Here is a 16,018-nt window from a genome sequence, read left to right as displayed (position 1 = left end):
ATATATATATATATATATATATATATGCACACACAATATTTATTGTTCAAACTACACAGATGCTTTGATAAATGTGGAATGGTAGTAGCTGAGAGGGGTTCACAACACACAGTCCAAGGGCTTCTCACTGCACAATCTCTGCTTCAAACTGAAATTCCCCTCTGTATATTAGCAAAATATCTCATAATCCACTGCATCTCTACTGAAACTGAAGATAAAGTTGTTAAGAGTTTAAATACATTCCTCAAGAAAAGATGAATTTGTTCATCAAAGCTCTTTAAAGAAGCGAGACAAAGTCCTCTGTTTTTATTGTGTCTGAATGTGATCTGCAGCAGCTCCAGTCAGTCAGTCTGTTCTGCAGATCTACAGAGGGTTGGTGTTTTATCCAGCTCACCTCATAGTCCACGTCCAGAGAACATCCCTCTCCTTTGGTCTGGAAGTGCTGGGTGTGAGCGTCCACGCTCACGTTAACCTGTCTGTTGAAACGCTCCACGTGGACGGAGTGCCAGTGTTGGTCATCCAGCAGGCTGCCCACGGTGATGGGAACCCGGCGGCTGCTGACCCTCGGCCGACTGTCATCTGCACAAACACAAACAGGTCAGTCAGATTAAAGCTGGACCTGCAGGAGGAAGAGTCCAAAACGCTTTCTAAAACAAGTACATTTATGCGATGAAACAAGTCAATTAACGCCCCCAAACATGTCAAATAAAAGACCAAAACAGATCAATTAATAACTAGAAAACAGGTTGATTAATGCCCCAAAACAAAACAGCTAATGGTCAATTAACAACAGAAAACAGATCAATTAACACCCAGACAAAAGGTCAATAAACAACCAAAAACATGTTAATTAACACCACAAAACAGATCAATTAACACACAGAAAACAGGTCAATTAACACTTAATTAATGGCAACAAAAAAAAACCCTAAATGAACACACAGAAAACGGGTCAATTACCACCCCAAAAACAGGTCAATTACACCTCAAAGCAGATCAATTAACGCTCCAAAAAAGGGTAAATTAACTGCCAAAAACATGTAAATTAACACCCCAAAACACGTAAATTAAGGCCCAAAACAAGTCAATTAACACATTAAAATTAGGTCAAGTAATGTCCAAAAACAGTTCAAAAAGTGGTGAACCTGTACGCTCCACACTGGTTTGTCATCATATTTATTATCTGCATCGTTTTTATGTCTATATTTTTGATTTACTTCATTTTGTATTTTGCTTTGTGTGTTACCTGTTGTTCTGTCTGTACAGCACTTTGGTTGGCCTTGTAGCTGTTTTAAGTGCTCTATAAATAAAATGGTATGGTATGATATAGGTCTAAGAAAGCTCCAAAATAGGTCAATTAACACCCCAAAACACGTCCATAAACAACCCAAAATACATCAACTAACGTACTAAAACAGGTAAATTAAAAAAATCCATCCCAAAACAAGTCAATTAACGCCCCAAAGCCGGTCAATAAATGCTCCAAAACAGGTCAATAAACGCACAGAAAATAGGTCAATTAACACGACAAAACAGGTCAATTAACACCCTCAAAAATGGTAAATTAACAGCCAAAAACATGTCAATTAACGTCCCAAGGCATGCCAACTAATGCTCCAGAACCATTCAATAAACCTCCCAAAACAAATCAATTAACACCCAAAAAAGGGTCCATTAACAGACAAAAACACATCAATTAACGAACCAACTACGTCAATTAATGCTCAAAAACAGGTCATATAATGGGGGTCCAGACAGAAATTAACCTCTTCATGGACATAATCATTCCCATCTGTTTTCAAATTGTTGCCAAATGAAAAAAATCATACAATCTTTGAACTATTGTCTTCAGATTTAGCGATTTGAAGAACAAATGTATTGCTCTCCTTGTTGAAGCAAAGCCGTGAATGAAATGTGGAGTCAATCATGAAGGCTTCCTCCTGAATGCAGTTCTCATTCTGTGGCTTAGTCTCAGCCAATTATTCTCACAATCAGCACAAGGAGGCCCAGAAGATCAGAGGAACCCATAAAACAAGGTGTTTTCAGCTCTCACCCAGATTCAGGTAGAGGTCCAGACGTCCTCGGTGCAGCTCAAGGGTCATGTAATCCCCCCTCTGGCCCTCTCCATGCAGTAACACACCCTCAGCTTGGTGACTCTTGAAGCGCAGAGAAATCACATCCTTCACAGTTGACATGGACTTCTGGTTGAACCGGTACAGCAGCGAGCTCCTGCCATCAAAATCAGCCACATAGGACTCTGGAAGTGAGAGAAACACCCGAGGATTCATCTGAAACGACCTCAGACTGAAACGTGCTCCAAATGAGAGCTGAAGGATGGAATGCCAGGAGGACCAAAAACTGATTTAAAAAAAAAAATTATAACAAAACTCATACAATGCAGAGGAGAGCAACTAACAGGTGCAAAACATTGATTCACATGTTGTTTATATTTTAACATGAAAACAACAACAACAACAACAAGTAAACAAAGCTCAGAGATCTTTGACATGTCAGAATCCAGATGTTGTTGGAGACCCAGAACAGTTCCGTGACAGTTTGTAGACAAAATATTTAGCAGACATTTTTGGAACAAAGTTTCAGGCGACAGGACTTTGAACCTCGTTGAGTCCAGAAAGGAACTCCAGAACCAGAACAATGACTGGACTCTGATGTGAAAGATGTTGGTGAACAAATCATAGCCCAGACTGAACCTGTCTTCAGCAGCTTCAATGAAGCTCACACAGCTTCTGTAGAAATCACCAGTCCACTCAGCCTCTGAGAGGCAGGATGGCTGAACCACCTCCAGATGTTCCTGATCCTGGCTGATAAGGTCTTGTCTTTAAGGTGTCAGCTGTTCTCCACTGGAACATTTCATGCCAGTCCGGTTTAGTGAGAGAAGACTTGTCTTGTCTTTAGAAAACCTAACTGTGATCTCTTCCTGTGCCTCTAGTGTTCCAGGTTTTCCTTGCTGTAAGTGATGTCCTCTCCTAAGCTTTGCCTCCTGGTAATCTCTTGTTGATATCTGATGTTCCACCAAAGATCTCCCACTCTAGGAGGAACTACACAGTGTGTGAGGCCGTCTTGCCACTCTCTCTACTGTGGATACAGATACTGTTATAATCTCCTACAGAACTATTCCTGCGCTCCAGAGAACCACTTCATTTTGTAAATCAAAGAACTCATCTTTTTACTAACTGAGTGGGGTCTGGTCCACCCTTAAGTTTACATACAGACTCTGTCACGTTCCTCTGATGGAGCCATGGCAGGTCCAGCTGCAAACAGGAGCTAAAAAGACCTGATAAACAGCCTGAGTGTGGGAACAGAGGTCATATGGCTCAAGGAAGCATGGAGTGAACATCTTGAGTCAGAGCCAGAGAGGTTTTATTGTCATTTCAGCTACGTACAAGTACATATTGAAATGAAACAGTGTTCCCCAGGATCACAGTGCAACACAGAACATAACGTGAAAAACAAAACAACACACAGTGCACATACACAACAGAACAATAAATACAAACAGACCTATAAAAAATGTAAAAAATACATCTAACCTAATCTAAACATTCTAATCTAAACAAGTAATTAAGAGACAAGACTAGAGACATGTGCTAGTACATGTGTAGGTGGTACATGAGGTAGAAACATGTTCTGATTCAAGATTCAAGGTTCTTTACTGTCATTCCACCATATGTGGAGGTGGAATGAAACTATGTACACAGGGTCCCATTTACATCCAACAAAAATACAAATTGTAAAGAAAAACAGTAATAAGATCCAATACATGAACTAAGAAATACACTAAATTAAGAATACACTAAGCACTAATAGTACATAACAATGCGCCAAACAACAGCAGCACGAACATGAGTCTGTGTGAGTAGATGAGGACGAATGAACACAGCAACATGAAACAAATCAGCAGCATGAGGTCACCATCATGGATAATCAGCAGCATGAGGTCACCATCATGGATAATCAGCAGCATGAGGTCACCATCATGGATAATCAGCAGCACATATCAACAACCAAGTGGCATTACAGGGATTTTTTTTTCAGTGATTTTCACAGTGACCATCCTGACTAAAGATTCATGAGTCTAACAGCCTCAGGGTAGAAGCTGTTCCTGAGTCTAGTGGTTCTACACTTAATGCTCCTCAACCTCCTTCCTGAGGGGAGTGGGACAAAAAGTGTGTGTGCTGAGTGAGTGTGGTCCTTCATGATGCAGGTGGCCCTCTTCCTGCATCTGGAGGTGTAGATATCTGTGATGGTGGGGAGACTGACTCCAACATCTTCTGTGCAGCCTTCACCACTCTCTGCAAAGCTTTTCTTTCTGCAGCTGTGCAGCCGCCATGCCACACGTTGATGCTGGAGCACAGGATGCTCTCCACTGCACACCTGTAGAAGGAGGTGAGGACTAAGCTTCCAGACCAGCTCGTCTCAGCCGTCTGAGGAAGTAGAGTCTCTGATGAGCTTTCTTCATCAGGCTGGTGGTGGTGTTGCCCCAGCTGAGGTTGTTGTTATGACCCCAGTCGTAAGTTGAATGTGTGTGAGTGTGCAAAGCCCTAATTGTGCCAATTAGTGCCCAGGTGTGCAGCTGGAGGAAGACAGTGCTGAAAGGAGCTGTGATTGGCTGCCTGCCTGGATGTGCTGCACAATAAGAGGAGCTGAGTTGGAGATGACAGCGGCTTTCCATCCACTCTGCGTGTCCCAACCAGCCACAGCTGACCTGCTGTCCATCGCTTAGCTAAATTAATTTAGTTTTTGTAAGGAGTTCTTGTAGGGATGAGCTGCCATTTTAGCTAAGATCCTTTTTCTCCTGTTTTTGTTAGTTTAGATCAGGTAAGAGACCTGTATTTTTGTTACTTTTGATTTGTTAGGTAAGCGTTAAAAATAGGAGGAAAAATAGTTCGTTTTGTTTGTTATTTTGGCCTGAGGCTCACCCTGAAGTCTGGTAAGACTCCTGTGTACAAAGTAAATATTCAATCATTCACCTTGAAAATAAACACTGTTAACCTTGTTCATCAGACTCCATGGCTCCTTGAGGTGTACAGAGGATGGAAACGCCCAAACCCCAATTACAACCTGGCGCAACAAGCCCTTGTTTTTGCCGGTTGTAACAATTGGGGGCTCATCCGAGATAATTGGTAAGCTGTAACATTGTCATTCAGGTGCATGCCCAAGTACTTGTAGCTGGAGACCACTTCCACTGCAGACCCTCTTATATTCAGGGGTGGTAGATGTGTTTGTTCCTTCTGAAGTCCACAATCATCTCCTTTGTCTTCTTCACATTGATGTGAAGGTTATTCTCTTTGCACCAGCTCTCCAGGTGTTCCACCTCCTGCCTGTAGCTGGACTCATCATTGTTTGTGATGCATCCCACCACCACTGTATCATCTGCAAACTTTACAATGTGACAGCCTGGATGGGTAGCTGCATAATCATATGTGAGCAGAGTGAACAGGAGAGGGCTCAGCACACATCCCTGAGGAGAGCCAGTGCTGAGGGTTATGGTGGAGGAGGAGAAGTTGTGGATCCTCATTGACTGCGGCCTGTTTGTTAAGAAGTCTAGTACCCAGTTGCAAATGGAGGGGCTTAGTCCTTGTGTGAATAGTTTGTCCATCAGGGTTTGGGGGATCATGGTGTTGAAGACAGATGTGAAGTCCACAAAGAGAATACGGATGCTAAGAGTCTTTCTGCTCCAGGTGGGTGAGAGCAGTGTGGACCACAGAGGAGACGGCGTCCTCTGTTGTCCTCTGTCCTCTCATGGCATGCGTACTGATGAGGGTCCTCGTTGATGTTGATGGTTGTTTTGATGTGAGTTATGACCAGTTTTTAAAAGTATTTAATGACTATTGGGGTGAGGGCCACTGGCCAATAGTCATTCAGACCAGTCACTGTAGAGCTCTTTGGGACTGGGATGATGGTGGCAGTCTTCAGGCAGGTGGGAATTGTTGCCAGGGTAAGTGAGGTGTTAAAGATGTCTGCCAGCACCTCACAGAGCTGATTGGTACATTATTTCAACACCTTCCTGGGGATGTTGTCTGGGCTGGTTGCTTTGTGAGAGTTAATCCTCCTGAAAGTACTCCTTACTTCTGCTGAGGTCACGCTGAGATGCTCTTCATCCGGTGCTGAGGTGAGTCTGGTGCTGGGTGGTCTGTTTGGGTCTTCAAAGCGTGCATAGAACTTGTTGAGAGCATCAGGCAGAGATGGGTCTTTAAGGCATTGTTCACTTCTGCCTTTATAATCGGTTATACACTTAATGCTCCTCCACATGCTCCGAGGGTCTTGTGAGGTGAACTGACCCTCGATCCTCTGTGCATATGTGGCCTTGGGTTGCTTAATACCAGCAACCAGCTCTTTCCTTGTCCTTCTCAGCTCCTGTGAGTTTCCAGACCTGAAGGCAATATCCCTGGCTTCCAGCAGGGAACAGGGAACTTCCAAGCAGGGAAGCGGGGGGTGGGGTGTGTGTGTGTGTGGGTGGGGTGTGTGTGTGTGTGTGTGTTACAGAGCACTGGGAAAACACGTCTGTCTTCACCGGAGTACAGAGAGAGGGGTACCATTATGGATGAATCCTTCGTGGTATCTCAGTTACAGAATGAGACTAATGTGAAAAATGTTCTCAGAGGTTTTGTTACCGAAGATCAAAGTTGTAAAACCTTTTAAACAGGAAATTGTTTTATTCCTCTGCTGTGTTCTGGGACTAACCACAGTCCACCTCTAACTTCCTTTAACTCCCCAGTTCTGCTGCTGCAGAGATATGATCTCTCCCAGTAACTCCAGTTAAGACTCTGGCAGCAGCATTTTGGATCAACTGAAGACTTTTTAAAGAAGTATTTGGACACCCAGATAACAAATCATTGCAATAGTCTGGTCTAGACGTGACAAATGCATGAACTAGTTTCTAGTAACTCTAAGAAGCTCTTGACCTTGAGCTCTCTAAGTGGCTTTAAACATCTGTTAAGTTTCTGGCAAGAGCCAATGCAGACATGTTCCTGTTCTTAGTTTTCTACACCACCTTATAATCTAGCTGTTTTTTTGCTACTTCTTACTTTCAACTGTCTTTTTGGTTGCCATTTTATATTAATTTGTAAAAATAAATAAATAAATAAATTTGTATGCCTCTTTTATTATTGTCTATTGTTGTCATTGTTATCCACTGTTATCACTCTTTGTTAAAGAAATCAGGTCTCATTTGTAAATGAGTCCCTGAGGCTCAATGGGATTAACGTGTATAAATAAATTTTGAATGAATAGTGACATTTTTAATGTGGGGGATAAAAGACATGTCCTGATAAAAAATAACTCCAAGATTTTTAACATTAGAGCTGGAGGACAGATTAATGCATCTAAGGAGGGAGAAAGACTGAAACATTCATTCCTAAAATGCTCAGGTCCAAAAACCAAAACCTCAATATTGTCTATATTCAAAAGGAGAAAATTAAGGGTCATCCAGGTTTTTATGTCTTTAAGACATGCTTGTAGTTTAAGTAACTGATTGGATTCATGGAGTTTTATGGACAAATATAATTGTGTGTCATCAGCATAACAATGAAAATTTATCCCATGCTGTTTAATAACTTTACCTAATCAAAGCATATATAAGGTAAAGAGTATTGGCCCAAGCACTGAGCCCTGAGGAACTCCATGACTAACTTTGGTGTATGATGAAGATTCATTATTTGCATTTACAAATTGGAATCTATCAGATATGATTTAAACCATTTTAGAGCCGTTCCTGTAATCCTAATATCATAGTCAAGTCTCTGTAGTAGAATATTAAGATCAACTGTATTAAATGCAGCACTGAGGTCTAACAGGACCAGTGGAGACACAAGTCCATTGTCTGAGTCCATGAGAATATCATTAGTGACTTTCACCATAAACTTCCAGTTTGTTTAAACAAACAAACAAAACTAAATAAAGTTATAACTTTGCTTTAAAAAAATACTTTGCAGCTTTGTAAATAAAGCTCTCATTTGAGGATGTCTTAAAACATAATTCTGCTTTTTTATGGGAACATTAATACAAAAATATTGTAACTTTTTGTCTGAGTAGACCATTTATTTTAGATCATTTTACCACAAAATACTTGTTCTGTACAAAGTCAAAGAATACATTTGTACAGAATTAATCAAGTAGTATTAAATATTTTTCTTGTGCAACACTATTTTATTTTATGTCCAACATTTCAGACAATAAAATCTAAATGCAACTTAGATAAAAAATAAAATAAATTAAAATAAAATAAAATAAAGAACTTAAAACCAGCTAAATGCTGAGCGCTAAATGAAGTTTGCTGAATAAACTAAAACGGAGTTCTCTAAAATAAAACAGGCAGAACATTCCTTAAAAGGTTAAAAAAATAAAACTCAAGCTGAAAACCAAAAAATAGTAGTTAACAGCCACAAGTAGCAACATGCTAGCCCACAGTACCAAAGCCCTAGGAACTACATGAATAAATAAAAGAAAGAAAAAAAAAAGTTGAGCTGCAAATGGCTAGCTAAAATTATCAAACAAAAAATAAAAGATAAACACTAATGTAGGGAAAGGGTAGCTAAAAACTAAAATAATCAAAATCTAAAGCAAAAGCCCAAATAAAGAAGTGGCTTACTAAAATTCAAAAGTATGGTATGGTATGGTATGGTATATAGTTTATTCATTTTAAAAAAAGTACAAAACATATCCATAACAATATAAAAAAAGATACAAAAGATCTAAAATGAAAGGCAGCAGAAAGAATAAAAAATCTTATTATATCTGCCCCTTTTTTCAAACAATTATTTCAGACATAATAATCTTCAAGTAACAGAACAAAATGAATAACTTTCTAATTTTTCTAATTCTAATACAAAACACACACTAAGCTACTTCATATATACTTTTTTAACAATTCAGTTTTGATCTTTTTCTTAAATGTGCACATTGACTTGACATTTTTCACATCACTCTCTAGAACATTCCACAATCCAACTCCTTGGATTGAGGTAGACCTTCCCTTCAGACTAGTTCTGAATGTTGGTTTGACAAATATCTCTATCCCCTTAAGATTATAACAACTTTGTCTTTTAACAACATTTCTTTGGATATTTAATGGTAATGTGTTATTTTGAGCCCTATACATAACTGATAAAATACTATAATCTACCAAATCATGGAACTTCAATAAGTTCAGTTGATAAAATAATGTGCTTGATGGGTGACTGTAATGCTTTCTGGTGATGATTCTTACAGCTCTTTTCTGTAAAATAAAAATAGGTTTTGTAAATGTTTTACATGCTTTCCCCCAAACATCAATGCAATAGATTAAATGTGGAACAATGATTGTGTTATACAACATGTACAGAGCTTTATCATTTAATAATTCCCTGACTTTGTATAGTACTGCAATAGATTTAGATATTTTTGTTCTTACAGAATTGATGTGATTTTTCCATGTTAGCTGTTCATCAATGATTACACCCAAAAATTTCATCTCATTAACTCTACAAATCTCAACACCCTCAATTTTAAATGGATCATCAACAGTTCTCTTTTTGTTACTAAATATCATGTATTTAGTTTAATCTAAATTTAATGATAATTTATTAAGTTTAAACCAAGTTTGTATTTTATCAAATTCTGTCTTCATCAATTCCAACATCCGTTTTACATCTTTACCCAAACAAAAAAATGTGGTGTCATTTGCAAAAAGGACACATTTGAGGAGTCCTGATACATTCACTAAGTCATTCACATATAAAATAAATAACTTTGGTCCAAGTACAGAGCCTTGAGGAACTCCACAAGTGATATTGCACAGGTCAGATCTTACACCATTTATTTGTACAAACTGTTTCCTATCTTTTAAATAGCTAGATACCCAGTGTAATGCTGGTCCTCTTATACCATATTTATTTAATTTTTCAAGGAGAATAGTGTGGTCAATAGTATCGAATGCTTTTTTTAAATCAACAAAAATACTAACACAATACTGTTTTTGATCGACAGCAGGAGTTATTTGTTCCATTATTTCCATGAGAGCCATTGATGTAGAGTTTTTTGCTCTAAACCCATACTGACTGCTACTTAGAATGTTTTGTTTAGTAATAAAAAAAAGTAGGAAAGTGATAGCTTAAGAAGCAAACTTTGGTTAGTTTAGCTGTTTTTATGTTCAAATGTTCGGCTCATTCAGGAGAGTTTCAGTAACTTTTACACTTTTCAACATATTTTTCTCTAAATTTTAGCTACTGTTTTCCTAACTTAGCTTTTAGCCAGCCTTTTTTTATTATTATTATTTTAGCTTTTAGCTACTTTTTACTCTATTTGGCCTTTTACTACTTTTGGCTAGCATCATATATAGCTTCAGGGTCAAATAATAAACAGGAAAAGTGTGAAAACTCATTTGTCATCTACATCAGTGATTGAAACCTGAGAGCAAAAGCTGAAAGCTTTTTGTTTCTGGTTTGATCCATTCCTTATGGGGTCCAGATGGGGTAGAGGTAGGGCAGCCGATCTGGGATCGGAAAGCCGCGGTTCAATTCCCAGTCATTTCCACATGCCGTGGTGTCTCTGAGCAAGACACCCAATCCTTAATTGCTCCCCGGGTGCTCAATAGCTGCCCACTGTTCCACCTGGGTGCATCCCAAATGTGATGGGTCAAATGTAGAGAACCAGCTTCATCTTTGTATGGGAACATACAACGATGACAACACATAGCACTTTACTTTCCTGCAGCAGAGCTTGTAAAGGTGCCGTCAGATAAAGTCCAGTAAAAACTGAGCTTTGTGCTTTAAACATGATGAATACAAACACTCCTTCAGAGCTCTGAATGTGAGCTCTAGTAAGCAAGCAGCTGCTCCTCAACCGAGTTCTCGTCATGTTCGACCACAGGACGTCTCATTTTCATCTACAGAGAACCGTCCTTGTTAGGAGGAGGTGTAGGAGTAGGTGGAGGAGTTGGCCAGGTCAGGCTGGAACATGCCTACAGGTCCTTCTAAAAAAATTAGCATATTGTGATAAAGGTCATTATTTTCCATAATGTAATGATAAAAATGAAACTTTCATATATTTCAGATTTATTGCACACCAACTGAAATATTTCAGGTCTTTAATTGTTTTAATACTGATGATTATGGCATACAGCTCATGAAAACCCAAAATGCCTGTCCCAAAAAATTAGCATATTTCATCCCACCAATGAAAGACAAGTGTTTTTAATACAAAAAACACCAACCTTCAAATAATCATGTTCAGTTATGCACTCAATACTTGGTCGGGAATCCTTTTGCATGAATGACTGCTTCAATGCGGCGTGGCATGGAGGCAATCAGCCTGTGGCACTGCTGAGGTGTTATGGAGGCCCAGGATGCTTCGATAGCGGCCTTAAGCTCATCCAGAGTGTTGGGTCTTGTGTCTCTCAACTTTCTCTTCACAATATCCCACAGGTTCTCTATGGGGTTCAGGTCAGGAGAGTTGGCAGGCCAATTGAGCACAGTAATACCATGGTCAGTAAACCATTTACCAGTGGTTTTGGCACTGTGAGCAGGTGCCAGGTCATGCTGAAAAATTAAATCATCTCCATAAAGCTTTTCAGCAGATGGAAGCATGAAGTGCTCCAAAATCTCCTGATAGCTGCTGCATTGACCCTGCCCTTGATAAAACACAGTGGACCAACACCAGCAGATGACATGGCACCTCAGACCATCACTGACTGTGGGTGCTTCACACTGGACTTCTGGCATTTTGGCATTTCCTTCTCCCCAGTCTTCCTCTAGACTCTGGCACCTTGATTTCCGAATGACATGCAAAATTTGCTTTCATCCGAAAAAAGTACTTTGGACCACTGAGCAACAGTCCAGCTTCTCTGTAGCCCAGGTCAGGCGCTTCTGCCACTGTTTCTGGTTCAAAAGTGGCTTGACCTGGGGAATGCGGCACCTGTAGCCCATTTCCTGCACACGCCTGTGCACGGTGGCTCTGGATGTTTCTACTCCAGACTCAGTCCACTGCTTCCGCAGGTCCCCCAAGGTCTGGAATCGGCCATTCTCCACAATCCTCCTCAGGGTCCGGTCACCTCTTCTCGTTGTGCAGCGTTTTCTGCCACACTTTTCCCTTCCCACAGACTTCCCACTGAGGTGCCTTGATACAGCACTCTGGGAACAGACTATTTGTTCAGCAATTTCTTTCTGTGTCTTACCCTATTGCTTGAGGGTGTCAATGATGGCATTCTGGACAGCAGTCAGGTCGGCAGTCTTACCCATGATTGTGGTTTTGAGTAATGAACAAGGCTGGGAGTTTTTAAAAGCCTCAGGAATCTTTTGCAGGTGTTTAGAGTTACGTCGTTGATTCAGATGGTTAGGTTAATAGCTTGTTTAGAGAACCTTTTCATGATATGCTAATTTTTTGGGACAGGCATTTTGGGTTTTCATGAGCTGTATGCCATAATCATGAGTATTAAAACAACTAAAGACCTGAAATATTTCAGTTGGTGTGCAATGAATCTGAAATATATGAAAGTTTCATTTTCATCATTACATTATGGAAAATAATGACCTTTATCACAATATGCTAATTTTTTGAGAAGGACCTGTAGCAGAATGACACTCTTGAGATAACGCTCTGCAGCTCTGCGTGCTGCAAGACCGTAATAAAGGCTTTAGGTGAGCTGATTTGCCCTGTTGGCACATGCAGCTAGATATCTCATCGACTTTGAATACTTGATGACGTGGCTATCTCTGCTGTCATATGTGGATTTTAAGGACACATTTATAATTGGATTTATGATAACTGGTTTCTGCTTTTTGGAGTCGACTGGTTCCTGGTCTATCAACAAACAAGGAAGTTGTCTGCAGCAAATCTGGACCTGGCCAGGCTGCCTGCCTTAAATGATTGCTTGGTTTGTGCCTCAAGTACCCAGACTCTTGGCAGACTGGATCAGATCTTCGGGATTATTCTCAGGCACGTTCCATTGGTATGGTCATTTAATTTGGACATTTCGGAAGCGAGTGGACCGACGCAGACTCAAGATAGATGTCATTAAAGTTCTGCCTGTCCCCAAAACAATCGTGTTTATCTGAATTTGACTCCCTGACTGGCCTTGACAGGCCATCTTATCTCAACCCGCCTGGAAAGTTTTATAAACCTGATGCTCTAACCCCTCCCTCCCCTCTTACTGAAGAATTTCCATGGACTTTTCAGAGGAGCCCAGCTGAATAAACATTCTGTCATCATTTCAGGACTCTGGACTTGTCTTTGGTCAACCTCGCTCAACCTCGCCCCCCCCCAAGTGTGCACGGATCTCTTCAGAGGGAACTATTTGAACTGAGTGATTTTATCTGAACTCTGCAGTGCCTCTGTGTGTTGTCTCTGGCTGCTCACCGACCTTGTGTACCCCCCCCCCCCCCCCCACGTGTAAGGTCGGCATCATTATGTGCTCATGTGCAATATTTTTTTTTTCATTATCACACTGCGGCTTCTGGGACTCATCAGCGTGGTGGGTTCAACCTTGAAGGAGACTCATAGCATGGATCAGTGGAATGGAATCCCACAATTAGGCATTTTCAAACCAGAACACCCAGATGGACTCAAGGCTGAAGAAAAAAGTAATCTGTCTGCCTGAAGAAAAAACAAGAATCATGCTTATCTGAATCAGACTCCCGACGGCCTCGGAGACAGGCCGAATATCAATTTTTCCTGGGACATGAGAACCCAAGAACAAAAGCTTCATCTATCGCTGTTGTTGTTCCTCAGTGTTAGGTGTTCCTCCTAGTGGCATGTTCCTGAGAGTGGCATGTTCCTCAGCGTGGCGTGTTCCTCCGTGTTACATGCTCCTCATAGTGGTACATTTCTCAGAGAGATGTGTTCCTCGGAGTGGCGTGTTCCTCAGAGTGGTGCATTATTCAGTGTGACATGTTCCTCAGCATAGCGTGTTCCTCAGTGTGACATGTTCGTCAGCATGGCATGTTCCTCAGTGTGACGAGTTCCTCAGCACGGTGTGTTCCTCAATGCAACTTGTTCCTCAGAGTGTCGTGTTCCTCAACGTGGCGTGTTCCTCAGTGTGATGCGTTCCTCAGAGTGTCGTGTTCCTCAGTATTGCGTGTTCCTCAGTGTGGCGTGATCCTCACCATGGTGTGATCCTCACATGTTGTGTTCTTTGAGTGGCGTGTTCCTCAGCGTGGCGTGTTCCTCAGAGTGGAGTGTTCCTCAGAGTGTTGTGTTCCTCAGTGTGGAGTTTTCCTCAATGTTGAGTGTTCCTCAGAGTGGCTTGTTCCTCAGTTTGGCGTGTTATTCAGCTTTGCATGTCCCTCTGTTTGGCGTGTTCTTTATCATGGCGTGTTCCACAGAGTGGCGTGTTCCTCAGAATGGCATGTTCCTTAGCATGGCATGTTCCTGAGAGTGGCGTGTTCCTCTGTGTGATGTGTTCCTAAAAGTGGCGTGTTCCTCAGTATTCTTCAGTGTGGCGTGTTACTCACGATGGTTTGATCCTCAGCGTGGCATGATCTTATGCGTGGCATGTTCCTTAGTGCTACATGTTCCTCCTAGTGGCATGTTCCTCAGTGATGTGTTCCTTATCATGGCATGTTCCTCATAGTGGCGTGTTCCTCGTTGTTGCATTTTCCTCAGTGTTACATATTCCTCATAGTGGCACGTTCCTCAGAGTGGCATCTTCCTTAGCGTGGCATGTTCCTCAGAGTGGCGTTTTCCTCAGTGTTACATACACCTCAAAGTGGCACGTTCCTCAGAGTGATGTGTTCCTCGGAGTGGTGTGTTCCTCAGAGTGGTGTATTCCTCAGTGTGACGTGTTACTCACGGTGGCATGATCCTCAGTGTGGCATGTTCCTCAGTGAGGTGTGTTCCTCAGTGTTAGGTGCTCCTCATAGTGGCACATTCCTCAGATTGATGTGTTTCTCGGAGTGGCATGTTCCTCAGAGTGGTGTATTCCTTAGTGTGACATGTTCCTCAGCATGATGTGTTCCTCAGTGTGACGAGTTCCTCAGCATGGTGTGTTCCTCAATGCAACTTGTTCCTCAGAGTGTCGTGTTCCTCAGCGTGGCATGTTCCTCAGTGTGACACGTTCCTCATTGTGTCGTGGTCCTCAGTGTGATGTGTTCCTCAGAGTGTTGTCTTCCTTAGTGTGGTGTGTTCTTTAGACTGGTGTGTTCCTCATTGTTACATTTTCCTCAGAATGTCCTGTTCCTCAGTGTGGTGTGTTGCTCATTGTGATGCCTTTCTCAGAGGGTTGTGTTCCAACGCGTGTCGTGTTCTTCATTGTGATGTATTCCTCAGAGTATTGTGTTCCTCAGTGTGATTTCTTCCTCTGAGTGGCATGTTCCTCAGCAATAATGTTCTGGCTCAACTGGTTAGTGCTGCCTCACCATGCCGCTTGATGTGGGCCATAAATTTCACAGAGCTGCCCAGAACACAAACCACACCATGTTGATCCAACTCACGCTGAAACATCAGCACAGGACAAATCATCCAAGGTGTTTCATTACAGTTAGTAAGATATCGCTTCAACTACTGGAAACTCTAAGGAAGTAATCACTAAATATACATGTGCATCTTCTTAAGAGTCCCTTCAAGATGGCCACCACAGTTAAATGATCTTATCATACACAAAAATAACCATAAACCAGTCAGTTTGAGACTAATTGGATTGTGGTAGTAGCTGAGAGTCATCCTAAACACACACCCTGAGTGTGAACATTTCACCCTCTAATATTAAATACCATAACTCACTAAGTTGGACCCAGACAGCTTTAAGTTGTGTTTGTGTTGTTGAGAGAATGTCAGTGAAGCAATGTGGGGGAGAGGCGATGGGTGATAAGCATTCTGTCACAAACAGCTAGACCTTCAGTCTCATTATCTCCTGTTGGTTTCTTCAACAACATTAACGTGTCTTACAGTGTCGTTGCTGCAGCTTTCATCATGTAGATGTTATATAAACGGGAGTATTAGGGCCAATCGTATTAGTAGCACGTCTTAACACACACACGCACACACACACACACACACACACACACACACACACACACACACACAC

At 41.3% G+C, this 16,018-nt stretch overlaps 1 protein-coding gene across 1 annotated transcript in view; it reads right to left on the bottom strand.

Moving 5' to 3' along the window:
* LOC119419741 (contactin-associated protein-like 5) overlaps nt 1–16,018 on the bottom strand; it is a 354,615-nt gene that overhangs the window by 151,073 nt on the left and 187,524 nt on the right. The window contains exons 5-6 of the mRNA XM_037687124.1: nt 2,054–2,257; nt 395–579 (exon numbers count right to left, since the gene is read on the bottom strand). Coding sequence (XP_037543052.1) covers nt 395–579; nt 2,054–2,257 — 389 coding nt within the window. The remainder of the gene's footprint in view (nt 1–394; nt 580–2,053; nt 2,258–16,018) is intronic.

This window comes from Nematolebias whitei, chromosome 13 (assembly GCF_014905685.2).
Source record: "Nematolebias whitei isolate Nwh7 chromosome 13, NemWhi1, whole genome shotgun sequence".
Taxonomy (NCBI): domain Eukaryota; kingdom Metazoa; phylum Chordata; class Actinopteri; order Cyprinodontiformes; family Rivulidae; genus Nematolebias; species Nematolebias whitei.
The sequence above is the reverse complement of the archived record's forward strand: the minus strand, read 5'-3'. Positions and strand labels throughout refer to the sequence as shown.